This window comes from Cryptotermes secundus, unplaced genomic scaffold (genome assembly GCF_002891405.2).
Source record: "Cryptotermes secundus unplaced genomic scaffold, Csec_1.0 scaffold318, whole genome shotgun sequence".
NCBI classification, from domain to species: Eukaryota; Metazoa; Arthropoda; class Insecta; order Blattodea; family Kalotermitidae; genus Cryptotermes; species Cryptotermes secundus.
The window spans coordinates 1,415,660-1,441,391 of NW_019730108.1; the positions used below are offsets into that span (position 1 = coordinate 1,415,660).

General features: G+C 47.3%; 1 protein-coding gene across 7 annotated transcripts in view; it reads right to left on the reverse strand.

The window, feature by feature from the left end:
- Positions 1 to 18,659, reverse strand: part of LOC111866116 (zinc transporter ZIP3) — a 68,687-nt gene extending 50,028 nt beyond the window's left edge. Inside the window, exons 1-2 of one of the 7 annotated variants that reach the window (XM_023854740.2) lie at positions 18,526 to 18,659; positions 15,160 to 16,962 (exon numbers count right to left, since the gene is read on the reverse strand). In XM_023854740.2, the coding sequence (XP_023710508.1) occupies positions 15,160 to 16,657 (1,498 nt within the window). In that variant the 5' untranslated portion in view covers positions 16,658 to 16,962; positions 18,526 to 18,659. Of the gene's footprint in view, positions 1 to 15,159 lie in introns of all 7 variants that reach the window. The other 6 variants (XM_023854739.2, XM_023854738.2, XM_023854737.2 and 3 more) reach the window with 6 other exon arrangements.
- Positions 18,660 to 25,732: the final 7,073 nt, after the last annotated feature.

Here is a 25,732-nt window from a genome sequence, read left to right on the forward strand (position 1 = left end):
CGGTGGCCATGCAATGGGACCACCACGACCTATCCAGCGGTTAGGGAAGGATTCATCTAAGTAGTGTCTCACGTGCTGAGTATAATGTGGAGGAGCCCCATCAGCGCAGTCCAGCGCAGGATGTTGGAAGAGTTTGGACCGCCAGCAGTCCACAGGGACACAATCGTCCGAATAAACAAGCAGTTTGATGAAACTGCCAGTGCTTTGAATCCCAAGCATCCTGGTCAGCCGAGAACTGTCCGAACTGCTGACACACAAGCACGTGTTGCTGCGGAACTGGCATCATCTCCTCAGAAATCGAAGTCTACCCGCCGTTTGTCGGCCCTACTGGACATTTCGATTACAGGTTTGCGGAGAGTTTTGAGTGACATGAAGCTGACGCCATACCATCCACGGCTTATTCATGTTCTTAACGAGGACGACTTCGACAGGCGACTTGAGTTCGCCGAGTTGATGCTGACCAAGTTTCAGGAGAACCCTGACCTTATCCAGAATATTGTCTGGACTGATGAGGCCAAATTTCACACATCAGGATCGGTCAACAGACACAACTGCGTGTTTTGGCGGCCAGAGAACCCCAGTGCCACCATTGAATACGATTTCCAGTCCCCGGGAGTGATGGTGTGGGGCGGCGTGACGTACGAAGGACTGATTGGCCCGTTCTTCCTTGAAGGTTGCGTCACGGGGGAAACCTACCTAAAGTTGCTGAGGGAAAGTGTCATCCCAGAACTTCAGAGGAGAGAGAACTTTGATGAACTGTGGTGGCAGCAAGATGGGGCCCCACCACACTTCGCCAATATTGTTCGGGCGTTCTTGCATCAAGTTTTTCCTCAACGCTGGATTGGCCGTCGAGGGCCTGTGGAGTGGCCAGCCCGATCACCCGACATCACCCCACCAGACTTTTTCCTTTGGGGTTACCTCAAAGACAAGGTGTACGCTAATCCCATTGACAGTGTGAAACATCTGCGTGAGGTGATTGTTCAGGAGTTCAATAAATTTCCGGTGAATATGTGTAGAAAGGCGTGTGAAAATGTTGCTTTGCGTCTGCAAGCCTGTGTTGACTTAGGTGGTGCCCAGGTTGACCAGCATCTTGAAAATCGATGACTTATGTGTGTGCGATTCCATTTTTGTAACCATTGCAATTGTTAACATTTATCAATAAAAATAACATCTAATCAAAGCTGCCTAATTGAGTCTGGCCCACTCTGTATAGATAGTGTGTTGTTTCCTTAACAGCATATTTTCATCGCAAGAGGGGTCGAACTAAATTTACACAATTTTATCACTGGATTGGATTTGAACGTGAGCCGGGATAGCGACTGGCTACGAGCTGGACGACCAAAAGGTTGTAGTTCGAGTCCTGGTAGGATCAAGAATTTTCTCTTCTCCGCGTCGTCCAGACCGGCTCTGGGGCCCTCCCAGCCTCCTATCCAATGAGTACTGAGGGCTCTTCCCGGGGGTAAAGCGGTCGGGGCGTGAAGCTGACCACTCACCTCCAACTAGTGCCGAGGTCAAGAAGATGTGGATATGTACACCCACTCCCCCATACACCTTAATGGCGTAGTGCTTATTGGATTGAATAAAATATTGAGGAAAGCGAGAGAATGGATATGTAGACAGACAGATAGATAGATAGATAGATAGACAGATAGATAATATAAAGAACGCCCCAAGGTAAAGGAAAAACAATAAATCTGTAGGCTTGCAGCTCATTTAGAAGAGTTCCTTCAAATCTGCATTTCATATTCTTCTGAAGCTTGGATTTTATGATTTGGTTGCGAACACGTGAAGCTTAGCCCCCTCTACATGTGTCCTGCTGCTTCCTTCGCCTGTCCAAGCCAGCGGTACTAATGCAGTTCCTCTAAAGCTTCGGCCACACAGAGCGCTACATACGCTACGTTCGCTATGTTCGCTATACGAACAGAAAAATATCTCCCTTTATTGCCAATGTGACTGGCCACACAGACTTCCGTACGCTACGTACGCTATGTTCCCCATGTTAGCTGCGTCGCAGAGTACGTAGCGTACGTAGCGAACATAGCGTAGCGCTCTGGGTGGCCGAACCTTAAGTGCGGTCTCTCTTTATGCAGTGACACACAACCCAATGGACATGCTTGTACAGACGTTTTTACTGAACCCAGTTAATAGACAAATTATGGCCAAGGTTAACGCTTTCCAGGCGAGTCTATTGCGCTCCTTAATGCTTGACTCCCTCCAGGGCAAGTGGCAACTGCCAGTCGTAATATTAATATTGTCACGTGTATGTGTGTGACTATAGACGGGGTTTGGATTGGTGACTCGATTTATTGACCACTTTTACACTCACGACTCGTGACTTTACCTCGGCTACCAGCTTATAACAGCAACAGCTCACAACTGAGCGACCTCGCACCAACCTCCTGGCCTTCTCTTCACAGACTCCCTAGTCCTTTCATAGCAAGGAGGCTCAAAATAATATTATAAGCAAGTTTGCTCAGAAGCTCTGAGGGCGGGAGAAATGGTCTGCATACTGACAGCGTCGTTTAATAAGAAAACAGTAAAAATGCTATCGCGGGCCGGAGTTTGCTCACCACTAACCTGGCATTTATCTGTAATTAGCATAGAGTCGTAATGAAGCATTTACTGCAGATGTACATGGTTCGTCTCTCGTGTCGTCTCGTACACGCCCTCAGGCGAGCGTTCAACTGTCTGTGCCGCGGGTTGCTTCGCTAGATGTAGGAGCCGCGTTACACAATGCTACAAGGCCAGACTCCAGCCCAGCGGCTGGACCGGCTTGCGCGTGATGATTCTGCCTCACCAGGTGCCAGCACAAACGCCTGAGGCAGGGATGTCCATCTGGCGTGCTGATGGCCAAGCCACAGCGATTCATTTCTCGGTTGAGGCCATCAGCGAATGAGGTTTTCGCAGGTCTTCCAATTACGGCGTTCTTGAATGTCTGGTAGCCTGACATCTTGATAGTCACGGTTGTTAGATCCACATATGTACAGCGCACTTTTCTACCCTCAGGGTGGAGAAGCAACAGGTTACTCCGAAACGGCGGTAAATATCTAGCAGATTACGTGGCGTCACATTCCAGAAGATAATAATCTTAATAGTCAACAGGTTCCTCCGAAACTTCGGTAACAATCTACCAGGCTACACGGCGTCACATCGCGGAAGACAGCAATGTTTATTCGTGTTGCAGGTAGTGACGCAGCCCTGCCCGTTGCAACGACTTGCGTGCGCACTTTCGTGCCGCGTGATGCGGGACCGTCCCCTTTGGTTCCGCTGCAGGCAGCCACGCCGCACGGGCGGCAATGCAGCTGGCCTTTCTAATTAGAAAGGGAAGACGAGGCAGAGCTCGCTTCTGGTAAAGGCTAACGAAGATTTCTAAAGCGAAAGACTGCAGGTTTCGTAATGTTAGGACATGCCAAGGTGAGTAAGCAGTGCTTTCTTTCTTGTCCTGACAAATGCACAACAAGACTTGGGTTAGAGGTTAAATTCCTTACAACTGCTTCTGAAGGTGAAACCCGTAACAAGAGTACGGAGTTCTTACTCTTATTCTTTTTTTTTTTTGCTTGCCCATTTTCTCTCCTTTATTTTCTTTCAGGATGTGAGGTTCTGTCTTATGGGATACAACGACGTGTAGTCCGGTAAAAGTCAACCGACGTTTCGGTGGAACACGTCTCCTCCATCTTCTGGGAGGAAGACTAAGCAAAGCAATAAACCAGCGTGGCCTTGAAAATGGAGGCGGTATGTTCCTGCAAATCGTCTGCTGACTATCAATGGACTACACAGCGTTATATCCGGCAAGGTAGAACGTTTTATTTTTCTTCTTTCCTTCTCTTTTGTTTCTCTTTTATTCTTCTCTCCTACCTATGCTCTTCCTTCCTACGTTCCTTTCCTTTATTTATTCCTTCTTATTCATTTCGCTTTTGTTCTCTCGACTTTCTTCTGTCGTCTTTCTTTCTTTTGTTCATATCTTCTTATTTCTTTATTTATTAATTTTTCCTTTCTTCTGTCTTATTCATTTGATTTATTCCTCCTTCCATCTTTCCTTCATTCTTTCATTTTCATCCGTCTTTCTTTCCTTCTTCCATATTCATTTCTTCTCAACTCCAAGGCTTAGTCATTAGCCTGTTCCAGCCTCTCACGAATTATATGCGGGTCCCATTCGTTCTATGAGGATGTTCCTTCCATTTCTCTGTTCTCAAATATTTTTTGGTTTAATGAGGATACTAGCAGTCGTGTCCTTATATCGTAGTTTCTTATTCTATTTATGTCTGTTTTTTATTTCTCTGCATCTAATTTAAAACATGCCAACATATGACGTCACAGAAGTTACAAACGCGTCATAACGAGGCACTTTGTATACTGAACACTGACTGTCGTGGTATGCGGGCTGCAGAAACAGAGGGCGTGGCTGAATGACTTGCAGAAATATTGCGTGTCTGTTTCAGTGGAGAGGATTTCCATTGTTTTAGAACTTTTCCGCTGGTTTGTTTCTCTTGTCTTCTTTTGTAGTGATTGTTGTTAGGAGTGTCTGTCCGAGAGTACAGTTACCTACACATAAACACGCCACTGCTGCACAAACTGCTTTCCACAGGACATACATAACCTGTCTGACGGGCTGCGTGTATGTCCATTACAGAACACTAGACCTGTATACAATCTGTTCACTTACACTGTCACGTATTAGGACCGAGCGACACCCTCTATCCGCTAAAGTTGGCACTAACTTCGCCGACAAGCGGCGGTCGCTCTGCGGACTAAAGCCACGGAGTTTTTTATTAGGGGCTTGCGTGAATAATATAACGGGTTCTGGAGTGCATGATTGGATTTACTGGCACTTCCATTGCAATTGCAATGCATGGCTGTCTGAGACGAGTGTCTTCTCTTCCACTGTGACTGACTTGGTTTGGATTTACGAGTCCGTCACTTCTACGGCCACTGTCTTGAATGATGACTGTCTCACGAATGAATCTTTCCGAGCCTGAGTCTCATGTTACGACCGACAGTTAGTCAGCCAGTCTGTCTTGGAATAAAGCACCCATCGCGGGCTTACGACCAGATTTTTATTACTGTCAGATAGTTGATGTGGGCCGCTCTCTCTGACGAGAGGACGGGTCTGTCGTTTGGAATTGCTGTTGGCCCTCGCCAGCGCAGGCATTCTTGGGTCCGAGTCTCGTGGGACTCACGACCATATTTTACTGTCTCAGATTCGAGATTTCCCTTTTCATCGCCTCGTATGACTCGCAGGGTCACGGTGGAGGTATTCGACCCCGCCTCCACACGGGGGTGAATCGTTTCTCTCTACACGGCTCCTTATATAGTCTAGCGCGTATCCATGGAAATTGTTGGTTTGCCCTTCCGTATCCGTGGAAACCTTTGTTGAATCTTCGTTGACACGAAACATGCTTACCGAAACGTTGCCCAGCAATGGATTATTCCGTGTCTGTTCGTTGCAGAGGAAACGTGTGTTTGACGAGTTGTTGGTTAGCAATGGACTTCCACTGTGGCTCCGCTATTCCGGCTTTCAGGCGTCATGTGTCAATACGAGTACATAAGATTTCTGTGATTTTATTCGCATGACAGAGGCCCTGTATATATCGTATATACATTTTTTAACTCGTGTAACACATAAAATGTAAATATATTTTACATTATGACAGATGACTTACTACCGCAAAAAATGTCTCCGACAATAGACAGACCCGTCCTCTCGTCAGAGAGGGCGCCCCACAAAAACAAGACCGTAACTGTCAAACAGCAATAAATACCTGGTTATGAGCCCCCATGACTGACTGACTAACCGTCAATCGCAAAGTGACTTTGACTTTGATTTTGATTCGCATGCTTTTTGAGCATCTATTACAATTTGGACGTCCTGAGCTGGTAACGGCTCCAGTTTAGAAATCGTGTTATTTTTATGGGTGAGAGGATTCACCGCTCGCGTGAAAGAGAGAACGTTGGCTGATGGGAGGTGCTGAGGAGAATATTTGAAACCTAAAGAAGCAGGAACTTAGAGTAAGTTGGAGAAAGCTGCACAATGCGGAGTTTACATTAAAGCAGATACACTTCTTGATCACAAGATAACTCTTAGCTTTCAGGCAATAGTCCGGAGTGTCGAGTTAGTCGCGTGCCTGAAAACAATTCTTCAGCGCTCTGGTTTTAGCATCGAAGAATTCTGCTCCGAAACGTCCGTATGCACCTATAAGACTACAAATTGTCAGGACCCAGGAGGTCAAAGTCTGAAGAAATAGTTCTGGATATCCCAACTAAAGCTTTGGGAGGCCATGCCGTAGCTCGGGCGATTAGTCGCCGGCTTCCCACCGCGGCGGCCTGGGTTCGCGCCCGGGTCAGGTCATTTGGGATTTGTGGTGAACAAAGTGGCACTGGGGCATGTTTTCTTCAGTCGCCTAGCCGCTCTACCGGAAATGAATCTATGACGGCGACAAGGGTAAGCTGATGTTCACGGTAAGCGAGTAATTTGCTTCCCCGTACACGCCCGCCGCTGTGTCGAGGCAGCCGTCTGTCTCCACGGCACTGGCTCGCTCGCCAGCACCTCGACTCCATTCATTCATATCCTCAGTTGCCTCCGTGTGCGATGTGTTTCTCGGAAACCTGACAGTTACTCCGACGGGCAACAAGTTCTAAGGTTTCCCATATTCTGAGCTACTTGAATCCAGTCCACAGCATAATTTTAATTTTGTCCTGCACCTCTCTTTGTTCCGGCCGATATTTATCCATTTTCCCCCTCTCATCTTTTTCTTTCCTGTGATTGGTTACATTTTGCTTTCCCCTCATTTTCTGTTTCTTTGATCCCTTCTTTTTCTCATTTTATTCCTTCTTTGTCCCTTAATTAATTATTAATTTAAGCCGTGGCTCCATGGGAAGTGACACCCGTATGCTTGTAAAAGTTTACGAACATTCCAGAGCAACATCTTCAGATCAGTACAACCTTGAAGATGGAGACAGTTTGAGTCTCCGAAGCATTTGTAACTAGCAGTCCTCAAGGCGTCACATCCCAAACGATCCCTGTCGCGCCATTAGGTCATCGAATCTTATATACGTTATGTTCTATGTACATGAGTTAGCCAAGCTGATCAGTAGCGGTGCGTCACAATGCAGCTTCACCCACTGCCCTGGCACTCCCGTTTCCCGGCACACAACACAACAGTCAGGCCTGTCCGTACATGTTTCTACTTTTACAGGAGAACTGAATTCGACGGTAAGAAGGCAAACCTGTCCCTGTGCTTAATTAGCTAAGCATTAGCCATGAAGACGTGGGGGAGTGGAGGTATAGCTCCACCATTTTTACCTCGGCACTAGATGGAGGTGATTGGTCAGCTTCACGCCCCGGCCGCTCTACCCCCAATACCCATTGAATAGGAGGTTGGTAGACGGGGCAGAGAACGTTCGGATGCTGTGGAGAAGAGAAAAATCTTGCGCCAGCCGGAAATCGAACCCAGACTGTCCAGCTTGCAACGTTATGTGGTGTGGTTGAGGCCAACACTATTCTCACTGAGCTGTGCTTAAAGCGACCAGACGATCAGAGGAGAAGAGAAATTGTGCCCTTGAACTGCAACCTTGCCCTAGGAATACAAGAATTCACTCTCGGGTTTCGTGACAGAAAGCGATTTGATCCGCTTAAAGTGTCCATGCTGAATTTTAAATCGTCAGAAACGAAGCACAGCCTCGAGCAGCGAAACTGCAACACATAGTTCTCCTGTCCACTGGTCCAGTTACTGAAGAGGACGATGGCCGTTAGTCTCCGACTTCCCACCGCGGCGACCCGGGTTCGATGCCGGGTCAGGTCATGTGGGATTTGTGGTGGACAAAGTGGCACTGGGGCAGGTTTCCCCTGCCAATTCTAAGGCCGGTTAGTGGCTGAGTCTCACCCCACCCTCAAGAGGAGATCAGCTGTTGAGGTGGAAGAGTGGACAGAAACTGCACAACGGGCAGCTCACTCATCTCTCAAGTATTCTGTGATGTGACGCAGTGCGCTCTGATAGGCGTTCACAGACGTTTCGATGAATGTACCGCGTCCATCTTCAGAGTTGAGTAAACCGAGCAATATCCCCCAGTCTGCTGCTCCCTTGTCATGCGTCCCGCCATTCGCTGTTAACTAGCGGAGCCTGGCTAGCTCAGGCGGCGTAGTGACGGGCCGGACTGCCGGGGCTCCATTCACAGCAAGGGAAATAAGTTTCTCTACTCCACATCGTCACCGGCTCTGGGCCCTCTGAGCTTCCTATCCAATGGGTACAGGGTGGCCGGGGCGTGAAGCTGACATCTCACCTCTATCTAGTGCCGAGGTCAAGAATAGTGGATCTGTACCTCCACTGCCACGTGAATGAATGTACAAGGCTCCACAGTAAGGTGAGAGCACGCCCCCCTGCGGACACCCCACTCCCGCATGCGTCTTCATGGTATAGAGCTTAATTAAGCTCAGGGACAACTTTACCCTGTATAGCGGTAGCACTCTGGACTCGCGGTCGGGGATTGAGTGTTACTGCGGTTACGAAGAGTATCATCAGCAGAGAGTGGATACTGTGACTACCACTCAAATAGTTTTATATGAAGAGGCTGAGGAAAATCACGACGAACCTCGAACAGTATTTCTAAAAGGCCTATTGAACTGAGAAATAAGCAAAGGAACCCAAAGTAGCCTATTTCAAACATTCGCTTGAAGAGTCTGAGGAAAATCACTGTATATTTCTTTGAAAATAGTGCTGTTTTAGCCCGTCTAACCATACTTCCTGGTCGGTCGGCACGATTACTGCTGGCTCTCGCCAGCACAGTAAATCTAGGTTTCTGATACCCTCGGGGGACCCACGACCATATTTTTGTTCTTTCGAAGACTTTTACATGTTTTGAAATGGGGCCTCCTCTTCTACTTGAGGAGGGATGTGACTGCTAGTAGTCACTCCCACTCTACTGGGGAGTGACTCCAGTAACTGCACCTCTCTTCCACACACTCACCACTCTCTCCTTGACAGCCACTAAGCCCACAAAATGACCGTCTTGAAGCGGTACTAAACCCAGCAAAGCGCATCGTATTGCAGGAATATCCAGGATACAGCTCAGCATTAGCAGCCGTAACCTAGCAACGCCTGGAGGCACCATTCAAGGGGTAAGACACTGCGCCCGTTCTAAATTACGTAAGCCAGTAGTGAGCAATGTGTTAGCTACAGTACGCCGATAGCGACCTTCGCCACGCTATCAAACACTGACACTCCATTTAAATTATGTATAACTCGTTTCTTCACACCTACGGTATAACCTACATCACGTGATTGTGTGCAGAGGCTGCAGCTATTCTAAGATCCGCTAATTTAGACTAGGATCGTAAGATGTGTATGCGTTACAGCAGGGGCGTAGATACGGTGCGTCACCATCGCTCCCTCCGACAATTTGTTTGCTGCTTATGAACAGATGAAGTTGCATCTCTATTGTCACGATTCCAAGGTCTTCTTCGCGCATTCGAAATGGAATTCGTGGTGACGGAAATTAATGGAAGCCCGCTAGCAGGCGTTATTTTGCACCGTGGTAACGTTTGATACTTGATAACGGAATGTCCGTTTGTAACTGAGTCTCTGCTGACACGTGTGTTGGAAGTCTCAATTGTTTATGCCTTGTAATCAATAAAAACTCGAGTATTGTGATTAACTAACCGTTCTTTTTGGACTACGGCTAATTAAAAATATACTTAAAGGCGTTTACAGAGAAATCTGCAGACGACAAGGGGCAATTCATCATATTTTACATTAGTTTCCAGTACACATTATGACAGTAAAGGTAAAGCTGTCCATGTGCTTAACTAATTAACCACTACACCATTAAGGCGTATGGGGGAGTGGATGTATAGATCCACATTTTCTTTACCTCGACGCTAGTTGGAGGTGAGTGGTCAGCTTCACGCCCGGCCGTTCTACCCGGATAGATCACCTGGTACGCATTGGATAGGAAGCTGGGTGGGCCTCTGAGCCGGTCTGAACGAAACGGAAAGGAGAAAAATCTTAGGCCTAACGGGAATCGAATCCCGACCCTCAGTCGTCCAGCCCATAGCCAGTAGTTGTACCGACTGAGCTATCCCGGCTCCATTGAGACAGCAAACGCAAATACTAACTAGAGTAAGAGGTTAGAACGCTTTACATCACCCTGTCGTTCCCGAGCTGAAGAACTACCTCTTGTCGGCTGTCCGCGATAGCTTATTCATCATGAAGAATATTGTCTTCTGGCATGTGGACTAGTAGATGTTAAATTAAATTTCGGAGGAAAGTATTGCCTCCGTCTTCAGGGTGTAAGACAGCACGCTTCTACCTTAAAAGTGGAAGCAGTTACGTTCCTCCGAAACGTTGGGAAAATTCTCCATGGCGTAGATCTCTGCTCGCTGCTAACTTAGCTTATTCTTCTGCTCTGAAGATGGAGCCACTAATTTCCTCCGAAACTTGTACAGACTACACTGCCGAGAGAGCCTCAGATCTGGCTGCCTCAGCATAACCCGCATACAGTGCTGCACAAGCGAGGGGTCCCTCACAGCTGCCCAGCAAACCTCACGGCGGGTGAAAGTTGTATTGATGTAACAGGTGCTCGTGAAAATAAAGAGCATCGTGTGGAAATTTACACAGGAGAGAAACACCGTCCGTCCTTTTAATGCATAATGCACACAAAGCGTACTGCATTCTGGGACGCGGCACCCTCAACGTTTCGGAGAAATATTCTGCCTACATCTTCAGTGCAGAAGATTATTCCGAGCGTGAAATAAGAGGTTCTGGTAAAAACTAATCGCCTACTTCCCTTTGATACGACACGGACTGCGTAGAAAACAAAAAATTAGGGGGAGTACACAGACAGACAGCAAGGTGATCTCATAAGCCTCATATTTTTTTTCAGGCTAAGAAAGTAAGCTGGACCTTGACGATGGGGGATTATGCAGAGAAGGATAAGGAAGGGCGCAGCGAATTCCAGTTAGAGTGGTTCTGCGTGAGCCAATACAATGCGCAGATACACTTCAACTTCTCTCACTTTTCTACCCTGAAGATGGAGGCAGCAGTTTCCTCCGAAATGTTGGTAACTACCAGGCTGCACGATGTCACACTCCAACGCCACCTCGAGAGCTGTACATGTTGTGCAGAGTAACCTCCACCCTGTTCGCTGGGGCCATGTGGGCGCCACAGGCCGTATTTAGTGGGACTTCCTGCCCAGAGCACGGTGTGTTCGCGGGGGTTGAAAAGAAAGGTGACTCCTTTAAGGCGCGTAGGCCGCCCGGTTTAACATCAGGAAACTGTTTCTCTCCAGCCATCTTGATTATTTCATATAATTCTCAGAATAAACGGCGATTATTTCCAATAAGCTCTCCAGCATTAGTTGAGTTCTTAGCCCACTTTCCTTACCTTGAAAAAATAAAAGTGTAATCCGCCCCCCCATCAACTTCTGAATGGCTGAACCAATGTTTATGAAATTATGTGCACCTGAGCCCACAATAAATTCCTCCCATCAGTCTGTGCGTCTGCATAATGCATGTGTATTCCCTTATCGTTTCCAGGAAACGGCTCGGCAAAAACGTTACCGCGGCAACGATACACAAGCAATAATATAATTATTCGACGCGCCATGTCAGAGGAAAGTAAGCTACTAGTTCTTCCTAGAAGTTATTTTTCTTCTTTCTTTTTTATGGAAATGCGGTGTTTTCGGTGAGGTACGTACTGAATTTTTAAATACCACGTAGGTAACATTCGCGCTTCAGTCGATTGAGATGTCTGTCGTGGTATCGCGTCTCCGAGACTAGGCACTATTCTCCGTTTGTGGTTCTCTGCAATGTAGTAGCATCCGATACGCGCGTTTTGGGAATAGTCTGTACTGCCGTTTCCAGGTGAATGGTTTTTGAGGTCAAAGCACACGGCTCGGATTGAACGTGAGTTACTCTGAATCGCAGATTTTTATTTCCCGAGGGTCCAGTGGTTAGCAAACAAGTTTTTATGTAAAGGAATTTGAGTTCGATCCCAAGGATTACCGTTAATCTCGAGACTAAAGGCAATAAAACCATTTCTGTCTGTAAAACTTACTCATGGATTTCTTGCTACCCAGCAATTCGTTTTACGTACAGAAAAACAGCAATGCCATGAGTCAACTTACATCAAGCATCACTGCCTAAGTATTTGCATGCGAATTATAACAAGAATTCTTTGGGAAATTTTTTCATATAAATTTCCTCACAATGTTCATTGATGCCTTGCCATTCTGTAGGACAGCGAGAATGTCACACCACAGCTAATAACTCAGGAATTTAACCAGACGCAGAGGCAACAAAATAAACAGCATTACGTGTAAAACAGAGGAGGAAATAACTTCAAGTATAGTAAACCGTCGTTATAACCGACAAAATCTGGCTGTGTACAACTGGCAGTTCTTAGAGATGTTGAGGCAGAAGAAGGTTTTGTGGTTAGAAAATGATTTAATAAAATTACCCAAATAAAAACCTTTATGTAACCACTTTGTGTGCTTTTGTGTTTATTGCGTGAATTGGTTATGTAGCCTATGGTGTAAAAAGTAAAGTTATCCCTGTGCTTAACTAATTAAGCACTATGCCATTAAGGCGTATAGAGGAGTGGATGTATAGATCCACATGTTCTTGACTTCGGCACTAGTTGGAGGTGAGTGGTCAGCTTCACGCCCCGGCCGCTTTACACCCGGGGATAGAGTCCCCGCCACCCATTGTATAGGAGGTTGGGTGGGCCCCAGAGCCGATCTGGACGACATGGAGAAGTGAAAATTCTTCACCCTACCGGGACTCAAACTCCGAACTCTCGCTCGTCCAGCCCGTAGCCAATCGCTATACCGACTACGCTGTCCTGGCACCTCTCCTATGGTTGTACTTCCGTGAATACCCCTTCACTCGCTTTTAGCGAACATCCCCCCCCCCCCNTCTGTTACGACGATGGTTTACTGTGTTTAGATCTGAAAATACACAAGACAGACAAGGACAATACAAGGATTCATGTTGTCCTGAACAACATGACAATGCGGCCTTCAACTGGAACAGATAACGCACCACGTGACAGGCAGAGGAAACAAATGAGCACAGTGAGCAAGGCAGCAGGGTCAAGGAAACCCGTATCGGTCTAAAGTTGTGAGGAGACCGAGCTCGTGAAGATTCGCGTACTCAGGTCAGCGCCACAGAGGATAGCGAGCACACACAAACTGGAATAGACAAACTCAGACGTGAGGAATGCAACAAAGTGTACACACGAGGACCAATGTAATTGCCGCGTTCCGTCTGCTCAAGTGGACAGATGCATACCCGTTCTTCTAAAAAACACTAAACTCCGTGGTTTTAGTCCGCAAGTGCACTATACCGACCGACCGACCGAGCGACCGCCGCTTGTCGGCGAAGTTAGTGCCAACTTCAGCGGATAGAGGGTGTCGCGTGGTCAGCGCAACGGATCCCCACAGTTTTCTAGACCGGAGCCGCTATTTCCTTGAAATAATCCTCAATTATCTTCACGAGGCTGAGTGGACCCCGTTCCAGACCCACTACTTCTCAGAAAATCTGGTAGCGCCGGGAATCGAACCCGGACATCTGGATCTGTAGCCAGGGGCTCTGACCACTAGACCACACAGACCAAATGTTTCAACCATCCAACTGGTCATCATCAGGTGGTTTTGAATTGCACCAATTTTAACTAGCATATGGGCCCATATTTACAGTCCTTTCTGTCTACTAATCTGTGCTGTATTCATTGATTAAAATCATAAAAATTACGAAGTTGCTCCATTATAATGTAGATTAAGTAAAATTGATCCCATAACATTGAAGTAAAACTAGGTAAGCCCCATAAGGGTGTACTTCCCTTCTTCCCCGTGTTCGGCTCGGTGTTACACTCGCGCCACGTTCCAACAGACAGATGGGTGTCACGTGACCTACTGGGCTGTGGCCCTTCACTTCTGTACGCTTGGGCTTAAACCGTGACATTTCAGAACATGCAAAATACTTCCTGGTCACACACGAACACGGAACAACTGATGATCACAAGAGGACGACACATGCATATCGGGGAGCAGTGAATGAACAAGATAAGGCTGTCAGTCGCCGGCTTCTCACCTCGGCGGCCCGTGTTCCGCCCCAGGTCAATTCATGTGGGATTTATGGTGGTCAAAATGGCACTGGTTTTCTCTGAGTACTTCGGTTTCCCCTGCCAATTCTCATTCCACCGACTGCTCCACACCCTCACCTACCATCTGGGGCTGGTACAGTAGGCCAGTTAGTGGCCGACGTACAAAGTGGACTCAGTCTCACCCCCACCCCACGAAACTGAAAAAATAAAGGTTAAGATTCAGTATATGATGAGGTGGCATGGACTGGATTAATCTGGCTCAGGATAAGGACCAGCAGTGGGATCTTGTGAACGCGATAATGAACCTTCTGGCTCCATAAAATGGTGGGAAATTATTGAGCAGCTGAATAACTGGTGGCTTCTCAAGAAGGACTTATCTCCAAGAGTTAGTTAGTTGGGTGAGGGGTACATGATATTAGAAATCATACAAGTGGCCGAGACTGAGCCATCATCAGAGTAACACTTAAGACAGGTAACAAACCGAAATTAGTCTACTGCTGAATATGAAAGGCTTGTTCTCATTGAGCGTGGATGGTCTTCAGGAGAAGTGGCCTTGACAATGCACACAATTAACACTGATTCAATCAAGACATTGAATGTACCTGAGATAAAGAGCAACTGCAACAGAATATTCTGACAAAATTTGTTTATGAAAATATGGCTTAGTGCTGAAAGTACAATCAAGAATAGGATGTAGCTGACTTATAAAGCAGTGTAAAAAAAATCCGTGGCTTTTAGTCCGCACGCGAACAATACCGACCAAGCGACCACCGCTTGTCGGCGAAGTTGGAGCCAACTTTTGTGGATAGAGGGTGCCGCGTGGTCATCGCAACGGATCCCCACGGCCGTTAATTTCGGTTTTCTAGACCGGAGCCGCTATTTCCTTGAAATGGCTCCTCGATTATCATCACGAGGCTGAGTGGACCCCGTTCCAGACCCACTACTTCTCAGAAGATCTGGCAGCGCCGGGAATCGAATCCGGCACATCTGGATCTGTAGCCAGACCACATTTAAAATGCTTTTAGTATGATTGCACTTGCAAGCACAAGGCAGTGGCACTTACAGAGCAGCTGCAGGGCAAACATGATAGCGAATCCAGCAATGATGGCGACGAGCTGCCATATTCCAGACTGCGTGTTGGCCCGTTCTCTCTGGAGCACCTCAAAGAACACGACATAGAGCAGAGTGCCTGCAGCCATACCCTGGAGCACCACCGTGGGCACAGTATTGGTGCCAGCTTCCTCGCCGTCGTTGCTGAGGGCGATCCCGACGCCAATCCCGATGGGCGTCACGACGGCGAACGTGGCCATGTACACGAAAATGAGCACCAGTCGCGTTCGCGTGCTGATCAGTTCCACACCGACACAGAACCCGATCACCAGTTTGTGAGTGGCGATAGCGGCAAATAAGTACCACACGTTGCCCACGCTCTTCTCGAGACCCACCGCCAAGCCCTCAAACACTGCATGGAAGGACAGAGCTAGGACCGCTAGCAGCCCGCGCAAGGACTTGGCCACAGTTGAACCACTTGCTGACGAGCCATCGTCTTCATCTGTGAAAGGAATCGCATGGCTGTGTCCATGTCCGTGACCGTGCTGGTGATGGTGGTGGTGGTGATTTTGTTTGGACGAGCCCAACTCCGCCAGAGGCCCCCCCGTCATGTGGGCTTCAGCATCAAGCGGGGAATGCTTCGCACTGTCCAGCACCAGGATTGTTGACAGAGAGCTGTTGAGCAGGCCTTGTGTACTTGCAGACATGCTACTTCCCGTACTCCCGTTAGTAATAACGTTGTCCAAGTTGTCTCCGGAGCTGGTCAAGTTCTTCTTTGCAGCAGCTGAAGAGTTGTTGAGGCTGACTCTGGGTATCAAAGTCCCCGTGCCATCTCCACCGTCAGCCCCGCTGTGTGTCGGGTGACGCGAACATCGGCGCAAACTCATGGTGCGGTGAAGGACAGCCTCATCCTCGTGCTCGTGTGGTCGGCGGTCAAGAACGGCGTGTACGAGTTCTTCGACGAGGTACACGAAGAAGAAGCCGACACAGAAGATGAGTTCGGCGAAGTGGAGACCGTGCCGGAACTCTGGTAGCTCGCCAGTGTTTTGTAGCTCCTGTATTCCTTCCCTCACTTCCGGCTGCAGATGCATGAAGGTCGTGTACAGCAAGACGCCGCCGCCGAAACACAGCAGCAGAGATATGACGAAGGGCTGCGGTGAAGATTTCGCCGTCGACGTCGGTTCTTTGTTCCATTTTAACCACTTCGCAAGTTTCACGGGCAGAATGCCAAGGCAGAAAGAGCAGAAACCAAGGACTATCATCGCTACAATTTTAGCGACAAGCAACTCTGATCCCGCAGCCGTCATTTTCAGTGCGACGGTGCTGTCATTAAGCGGAGAGTCGCCGTGATCGTGACTGGAGAACTCCGAGAACAGCGACTCGGTCTCATTCAAGTCAGGAGCCATACTCCAACCGTGCTTCATCAGTGCTATCCCCCCGGGACTACCCGCGCCCACTGACCAGAAACCCTGTGGTGAGTCAAGCCTTATACCTATGAATTTCTTCAGCATCCGACACGCAACACTTCGCACGTTCGCTGAATTCACAGTTAACACTTCACTATTCCTAGAACCCTTCTCTTCCTGACGCACTGAAGGACAGTACCCGGAGAGGGGGGATTAACGGGTTCTCGCGAGCTCTTTTTTAAGACGTTCCTCACCCAGTGCGACCTTTCTACCCGGTTTCTTGATTCCCTACACCAGCAAGTGAACATTCACTTCCAGGTGAAAAAAGGAGAAGTAAGCCTTGGATGTGGTTGCGTGGCCTTCAGGCGTCATGATGTTGGAGAGAAAGACAAAGCACCGGAGCTGTTGCACTGTTGGTTCAGAAAGAGCGGATTTTAGAGACAAATATATTATCGCAACTTTCACTGTCACAGAATGTGCGGAGAGACGGGACTGAAGGGACGCCGTGTCTTGTCCGATAACACAAAAAGAAACTGTTTTGTTTTTCTCCTTGAACCTGCTTAACACTTGCTCCAGGCGCGCTCTGTTTTCAGTGGCGGGAAAGAAAGTGAAACGGAATTTGCTGTGAACTTGCTGTAATTATAAACCCAAGTATTTTCTAATTACTTTAAAATTGCCGGTGATCATGAAACATATAAATTTGTTATATATTAATGAAGGTTTAAAATTATAATTTAAGACTTCTCAAATAAAATCTTGATTTATTATTAGTGTTTGAAAATTATGAAGATAATATCAAAATCGCTACTCTGGCCCCAGTAATAAAGTTAAGCTGACAGTAGCGGTTGTCAGCAGTCGGGCAGGAAATGCGCATTTGTGAGACCGCGGTCTTCAAACGAACTTGAATTGTTATGGTTATCAGTGAGCACAATCAGACTCCAAGGAAACAAATTTGTGCTATGTAACGTGTTCTCTCGGTAAATATACGTGACTTGCGTGATACCGGTTTCTGTTTTATGAAATCGGCCGGTCGTGTCCGAAACATTTACCGTGTTCTACGTAAATCGTTTTCTTTGCACTCACGATTCCTAAGTAGAAGATAATTTTGCGATTAGTTAACGTTTGCAGTGAAATTAAATTATTCTATTTTATTTTTGGAGTGGTTACTCGAATTCTTGCACATTATTTTAAATTAATTTCACGAATGAAGATAACCACGCACAGCTTGATTTATTTAAAACAAAAACATGGGCGGCTGGTTTCGTAAAAAAAAGAACACTACGTGACTCGGTAATTTTCCAAAAATCTGCCACGGGACAATAGCATCTAACATATCTTCAACACGGAACACTTCTCGGCGTCTTTGTCTTCAAACTCCGCTAATTTACGTACACACATCACTCGAAGCGTAATGTAAAAGCGGGTCATTTAGCGACGAACACGATATTAATCGATCAAAACATCATTCACTGTGTTCGATACGTTTAAAAACATCTTTGCCATTTAACATTTTCGAATTCTATCTTGAAACATAAAGTTGAACATTACAGAATACAAAGTAATCAGAAATTACTTGGTTTGTGACGGATTTTAAAGTCGAATAAGTATACGGAAGCGTCCCCGTCAGTTCCGTCTGCACTAGTTACTTCGTTAACTCCACTGGAGGCTCGCAACCGCGTGGCGAGGCCTTCCTTGTACAAAGTTCACTTAGCGTTGCTCCTCACCACGGCAACGATTGTTAACTGCTGTAGGCCTTGCCCAACACGTCACTTTTACCTATCCACTCCACCTTAGCCTAACACAGACTTCTTGGAGGGGAACTGGTAGTGGTTGTAGGAGGGGAGAGAGGTAGACAAACTCTTAACGTCATACAAGAGGACCTTTTCGTTTTGTTTTTGTTTATTATAGTAACCGAGACTTCTCGCCGAATTGTTATCGAGTATTATTGTTTTTGTGTGCGTCCTCCTTATTACGTTTACGATTATGGCGACTGAAGTCTCCAGAGGCTCTATCTCGGTGGGTTCCGTGGACACGCTTGTCGCAGTGGAGCGGGCCAGACGCGGAACGAACTCCTATCCCCTCAGCGGCAACTTAACGACTGCGAGCTGTTCCGTGTGACCGGCCTCCAGTTGGCTCGATTGAACTGCCGCGGCGCGGGCGGAACAGGTGGCCACGTCATCTAGGCGTGTGCTTCCAGCTTCTGGACCACAACAACAGATTTGTACTGCTCCTAATTACTTGCGCAGAGGTGTACATCCACTAATTCTTGGCTTCGTCACTAGATGGAGAAGAGTTGTCCGCTTTACCCCGGGTAAGGTAAAGTTGTCCCTGTGCTCAACTACGTTAGTCCTACGCTATAAGCACGTATGGGAAGTGTAGGTATAAATCCACGCATTCTTGACATCAACAATAAATGGAGGTCAGTGGTACCTCACAAGCTCGCGCGTCCGCCATGTTGCTACTGCCGACTCTAGAATATTGTCACGTGATGTAGTGTGATTATAGACAGGGTTGGGATTGGTAAATGGATTTACTGGACTCTTTGATACTTCGCACTATTACATACACTAGGCCAACTCAGTCTGTTACAATCTCCACTAGCCGTTGCTTGGTAAGAGGCTTTCAACGGCGGACGTTCCCCTTTCGTCTGGGTTCTCCAACTGTCCCCAAACTCAGCTAGCAGCTTCTCACAGCAACAGCTCACAACTGAAACCCAGCGGTTATCTAACTCACTGCAACGATTAATTTGTCCTGCTTATAACATCTCGGCACGGACCGCACGGAAAATGCCGTTCCTCTGTTGCAGTCATGTCTGTTGGGTTGCCTACGTGCCATTGCCTAGCATTGCAGAATCACTACTTAGCAATGGCTGTAGTATAGTTGCTTATTTCGCTGTCGTTGCCTAGCAAAACAGTTCTACATGCCACAATATTATAAAGCGCGACTTTAGGGTATCCTCAAATGGCATAATTTTTATACGAAATTTCATGAAAATCCTTCAGCTGGCTAGGGAGTTTATGAGGGGGAAAGACACAGAGAGCGTTGAGATGCCGTAAGCCTACTTCTCTTAAGGAGAGAAACTCCATGGCCTCTAGTCCGCAAGAGAACTTCACCGATCGAGCGACCTCCGCTTGTCGGCGAAGTTAGTCCCAAGCAAGGCTCTTCTCGGTTTATCCTTCTACCTTCAAGATGGAGGCGGCATATGCCTCCGAAACTACACAGCGTTGTATCCCGGAACAATGTCCTGACGGGACAGTTGAGCGCACAGGATCTGGTCCTGTCAGTCCTGTGGGAGCCCGCCCGGAGGAGGATACGCAGTGACCTTGACACAGTGGGTTCAGCCCGGATGTCGGGGGGTAGGCAGTCATCCTCTCTCCATGTTCTGGGAAACTTCTACCAAAAGGAAAAGAAGAAAAAAACTTCCTGTCATGGATCAGTGGCGTTGCTCGATATTCAGGAGCACTTGGTGCCAGTGGCGGAGCAGAGCCCCTCTCTTGCTGTCACTAGCGCCGAATATGAACTGGTACGCGAGTCCGTGCCATAGCTCGGGCGGTTAGTCTCCGGCGTCCCGGGTTCTGGTCCAGGTCCTTATACCGTATATGGATATGAGCATGGAAGAGTAGCCAGTAAACGCAATAGACTGTGCGGTCGTGGCCTGTCTGAGGTACTATCCCAGCATTACCTTCAAGCTGACTTAGATGTACGTGCTCCCGCCTGAGAGAGAAAGGTCCGGTTCCAGTGAAGACTTCGGCGGTTTCTCCCAAAGCCACATTCATTTGAGTGCCAGCACTGCACGTGGTCTGCCCGCGACGGGTTATTCCAGGAACCGAGGATTACGGAGCCCTTCCCTTGACACGTGACAGAGGTTACATTCGAGTGACGCAGGTGTTTTGTTTGCATCCACGTAACGTGCAACTGATAACACCTGATCCCTTCGTGCACATTCTTGTGAAACACACTGTCCCACATCACTGCTCACGCACTTACTCATGGAGCTGAGCCCTTCTTGAGGAGAAGCCAAATCTGCACCTACTCAAGAATTTCCCAGAATTCTGTGGAACCCGAAGGTTCGTTGTCATGTTCACAAGAGCCTTCCACTGGTCTTTATCCTGAGCCATATCAATCCAATCCATACCATCCTATCTCTCTAAGATCTATTTTAATATTGTCCACCCACCTACGCCTTAGTCTTCCCAGTGGTCTCTTTCCTTCTGGCTTTCCCAACAATATACTACACGCATTCCTCGTCTCCCCATTCGTGCTACATGCCATGCCCACGTCATCCTCCTTGACTTGATCATTCTAATTAAACTTGGAGAAGAAGAAAAAACTAAAAAATTGAAGTGGTTTCCACTTAAAACCGCCATAATAAATCAGTAATCAGATTATGCAACTACGTTCATGGTTGATCAGTTTGTCTGTTACGGTTTCATATCCTAAAAATTGATTGGGAGCGACTTCGGAGGAACTTAAAATAACATGTTGTATATATTTTGTCCTTATTGCTAGTAGTGGGACTAAGTCCCTTGTACTGCGGCCACTTCTTGCCTATTGTACCAGCCCCAGATGATAGGTGAGGGCGATTGTGGAGCAATTGGTGGAATGAACATTGGCAGGGGAAACCGAAGTATTCGGAGAAAACCTGCCCCAGCACCACTTTGTCCACCACAAATCCCACTTGACCAGACCCGGGATCGAACCCGGGGCGTCGCAGTGGGAAACCAGTGACTAACCGCTTGAGCTATGACGCGGCCATATATATATACATGAGTGACTGTCGACGGGGTTTATTGGAGATTGGATTTACTGACCACTTTAACACACGACTCATGACTACACTCAATTATGACGCCATCGCAAATTTCCACAATTTACAAATCACTACAGCACACGCTAAGTGTTTACAGTCGTGGCCTAGTAACGGCTTCTAAGATTGCAGATTCTTCAGCCTCCGCGCTCACTTCGTTGTGCACCAAGTCTTCTGTTCGACTCCGTTACAATTCTCTCAGTTCTTCGACTAACTCCTGGGCTGCCGTTCTCCTAATCTTCTATTCACGGACTCCCGTCCAGCTGCCTACTGACTAAGCTCAAAGTCAAAGCCAAATTGCCACTGACGGTCAGTCAGTCAGTCTTGGTGTCGAGCCCAATCTGTGGCTGTTTGACAGTTTCGGTCTTGTTCTTGTGGGGCGCCCTCTTTGACGAGCTGATATCAGACACTGCGGTTGCTGACAAAGAAGGCCCCTAAAAGTCGGTAATTTTTAACCGACTGAGACGGCGGATAACCCGAGAAGATTTCTTCAACTTTAGCCGCCGTGAAATTTCAGATTTTACAAATGGTTGAGTTGATAACTGTATGCATGGATTGATGGATGAATAATTGCATTGATAATTGATTAAATGATGATGTACAGTAAACCGCGGCTAATCCGGATCGAAATCTGAAAAATGAAGAAACTGCTCACAGTTGAGTACACACTTTAAAAGACACGTGGGATTTAGGAGCAAGAGGACTTTCAGGCTGTGTTGAGGGCAGCTGGGGAGACTGAAACCAACAAGAAAATATCAAGATTGGCTTGAAATGAATGAAGGAGATCTTGAATTTCAGCTTTTTTTTCTTTTTATAGTTTTTAAACAAATTCTCTACAGTAATTTATTACAGTAGCACTACCTATATTGCGGAATTTTCCATTTATCTCTTTTCTAGGTTTTTTTTTGTCTTTATGGCTTTTTTATTTTGCTTTATTAATTCGGATTATGGCCCCCAGTTGATCGGATTTGGCGTCTGAACTTAGTTCGACAATTGGATGGATGTATGAGCGTCTGTGTTGGTGAGTTGACGTGTGATTGATCTTTGGATGGATGGGTGTTTGCGTTGGTGCCTGCTTGGATGACGCGATGACTCCACCAAGAGACAGAAGAGACGGTAGGCAGAGCAGCCCCCTCTGGAAGAACAGTTCCAGACGGGGGCTGTATAGGCGGTGAGATTAATTAATTAAATAATTACCAGCATCCCTCGTTAGGCATTTTAACGCGAAATGAACTTGCAGCCTCATACCCTTCGACATATGCAACATGGGTGACCCTACCAGAAGCGCACGCCCCGTCATCAGGGCACCCCAACTCCCCTCCCCCCGCTAGGGTCTGTGCATACTGCCCCTCTGCAGTGCGTGGTCTCAGGTGTTTACATAGCTGTAGTGATGCTGACGGCCGCACGGTCTTCGCCCGCTCAAACACTGGGATCGTGGGTTCGAATCCCACTCAATGCATGGGTGTCTCTGTGCGTTTATTCTATGTTTGTGCTCTCCTGCGTGTGCAGGTAGCGGCCTTGCGACGGGCTGATCCCCCGTCCAAGGACGCCTACTGACTTTGTATTGGATTAAGAAACTGAAAAAAGCGGCCAAGGTCTAACAAAGGAATGTAGAGCCATAGACAGACAGACTGACATGGGTTGTCCAGTGACAGGTTAGCTCTTTCTAAGGAGTCGCCCCCTCCTCACCTGAGGACAGAAACAGATTCAGCTTCCGAAACGTTGTATTCTTTAGAATACCGGTAAATGTAAAAGGTAAAGTTGTTCCTGTGCTTAACTAATTGCGAATTGTCCAATGGAAGCGTATGGGGGAGTGGAGGTGTAGACCCACATTTTCTTGACCTCGGCACTTCTTGGTGGTGAGTGGTCAGCTTTACACCACGGCCACTTTACGACCGGGGAAAGAACCTCCGGTACCCAACCTGCTCACGCTGGTTGCGGATTTTCTTCTTTTGTCTTCTGCCCTGATAATGGAGGCGATACGTTCCTCTGAAACGTCGGTTAACACAATATCTATACGGCGCCACATCCCAGAAGACTGCTTTCTTCGTAGTCACCGCCGTGAAAACCTCAAATCTTCCAAGGAGAGTGAGGATTTACCGAGTCCTCTCTCCCGCCGACAGCAGCGAGACGAGTGAGACCCGTGTGATAATGCCCCGCGCTTCGGAAGGGGCTCGCTGGAGCCCTCGACGAGCTGCACTAAAATTGTGTATCCGATGTCCCAGGGAAAGAAACAAATAAAGAAAATAATGAAAGCGGTGCTGAAAGAGAAAAAAAGGAAAATAAGAACAATATGAGAGGAATGGAGGTATGATTGAAGAAAGAAGGGCGAAAGTGAAAAGAGAATGAAAGAACTAATTAAGAAAGGAAAAAGGAAAGGAAGAGTAGTGAAGGGAGTTCAGAGAGAATGTAAGTAGGCCATCCGTTCTGCCGTTCTGCCGTTCTGCCGTTGTGACCATGTGGACTGCGGACTGCGCTGCGTGGAGGCCAGCCATGTTCAGTCGGAAATCAATAACCCTCTTCCAGCATTCCCAGGGTGAGTGCAAGAGTTATATGGAGACTAAACACATTAGTGTTAGCAAGAAACAGAAGTTGAGGCACTTCCGGTGTGTCAGCTGTCAAGGAGAGTCAGAATATGGCGGTTGCACGTTACCGTTCCTGCTTCATGTTCGGGAAGTACTGGGTTTAAATCTTGGTTAACTGACTGAGCACTTTCTTTTTTGGGAGGTGGCAGGGGAAACCTGGGTACTCGGAGGAGCCCTAGTTTCACTTGGTCTACCACAAATCCCACATGACTGGACCTGGGATCGAACCTGGAGCCGATTTCAGTTTAAGAGCGAGAACTTCCTGTGATCTGTCAAGTCTAAGACACAGACGTGTATGTGCAGAGGGTCGGATGAAAGTTTATTTTATCTGCCCAATTCGGCGAATGAGGAAACCCTTGAAGATATTTCGTAAGTCTGGACATAGGTTCGATCCCGGGTCTGGTCAAGTGGGATTTGTGGTGGACCAAGTGGCGCTGGGGCAGGTTTCCCCTGCGAATCTTCATTCCACCAATTGCTCCACAATCACCCTCACCTATCATCTGGGGCTGGTACAATAGGCCAGAAGGGGCCACAGTACAAGGGACTTAGTCCCACCCCACTAGCAACAAAAAAAAAAGCCTAGACATGATACGATCGTCAAGATAAAGAACATGTAGGTCATATATATCCCATTTCGTAACTTTTCCAAGGAAAGTTTTATTTTCATTTAAACAGATATGAAACAGTCGTATTGACAAATGACTCACACAGAAGGTTACATCAGCATTTCTTGTACAGTCTATGTACCGTGGCAGGAGACCTTGAAATTACAGAAATAATTCTTCCTCCGCTGTTATGACACGTTGAATTTCCGAAGACGCCTTCGTAACCCTGGTTTCATGTTCTCACAGGCGCAGCATAAGAGCTGCATTCCTCGGCATGTGCTAGAAACCCGGTTCTCGGCAAAAGAATGGATGTGTATATCCACGTGTTCGTTACCTCGGCACTGATTGGCCCCGGCCGCTTTAACCCCTGAGAAAGAGCCCCCGGTACTCATTGGATAAGGGGCTGGATGGACCTCAGAACCGGGCTGGACGATGACGAGAAGAATCTTACTACTACCGAGACTCGAACTCTGACCCGTCGCTATATAACGCATTAAGCATTCTAAATGCTGTGACATTTTCCAAGAGTTTCCTCATGATCTGTCCATACAAATATCCCCACCTCTGGACGTATGGAAAACCAGGCCTCATTCCGGTTTATGTTAGCTTGTACTGGACCACGGGTGCAAACAGAGGCCAGTAAATTAGGTATGGACCGTTGAATACTATTTTTACTAATTGTCCTGGGATATTGACGATAGAAGATTTTTAAAATACTTTCCATTTTTAGTGTTAATGTTCTGTTTACTTCCTATTCTTTTCGATTTTCACTTTTTCTCCAAATCCAGTGGAAGCGGTAGATCCCAGAATTGCCCTATTCCCTTCCGACGCCCTTATGTGGGACTGCGTTTCGAAATTTTTCAACTGTCCATCTATCTATGGCTCTACAGCCCTTTGTTGGGCCTTGGCCTCTTTTTCAGTTTCATAATGTTATACACAGTCCGTAGGACTCCTTGGAAGGGAATCAGCCCGTCGTATGGCCGCTACCTACACGTAGGACGGCACAAACACAGAAGAAACGCACATATACATCCATGACTCAAGTGAATTCGAACCCACGATCCCAGTGTTCGAGCGGGCGAAGATAGTTGATGGCCTAGACCGCGCGGCCGGCCACTGTGATGGGCATAGCAACTGTTTTGAGGGCCTCAAATCCAACGGGGCGGGTCTTCATTTGCAAATT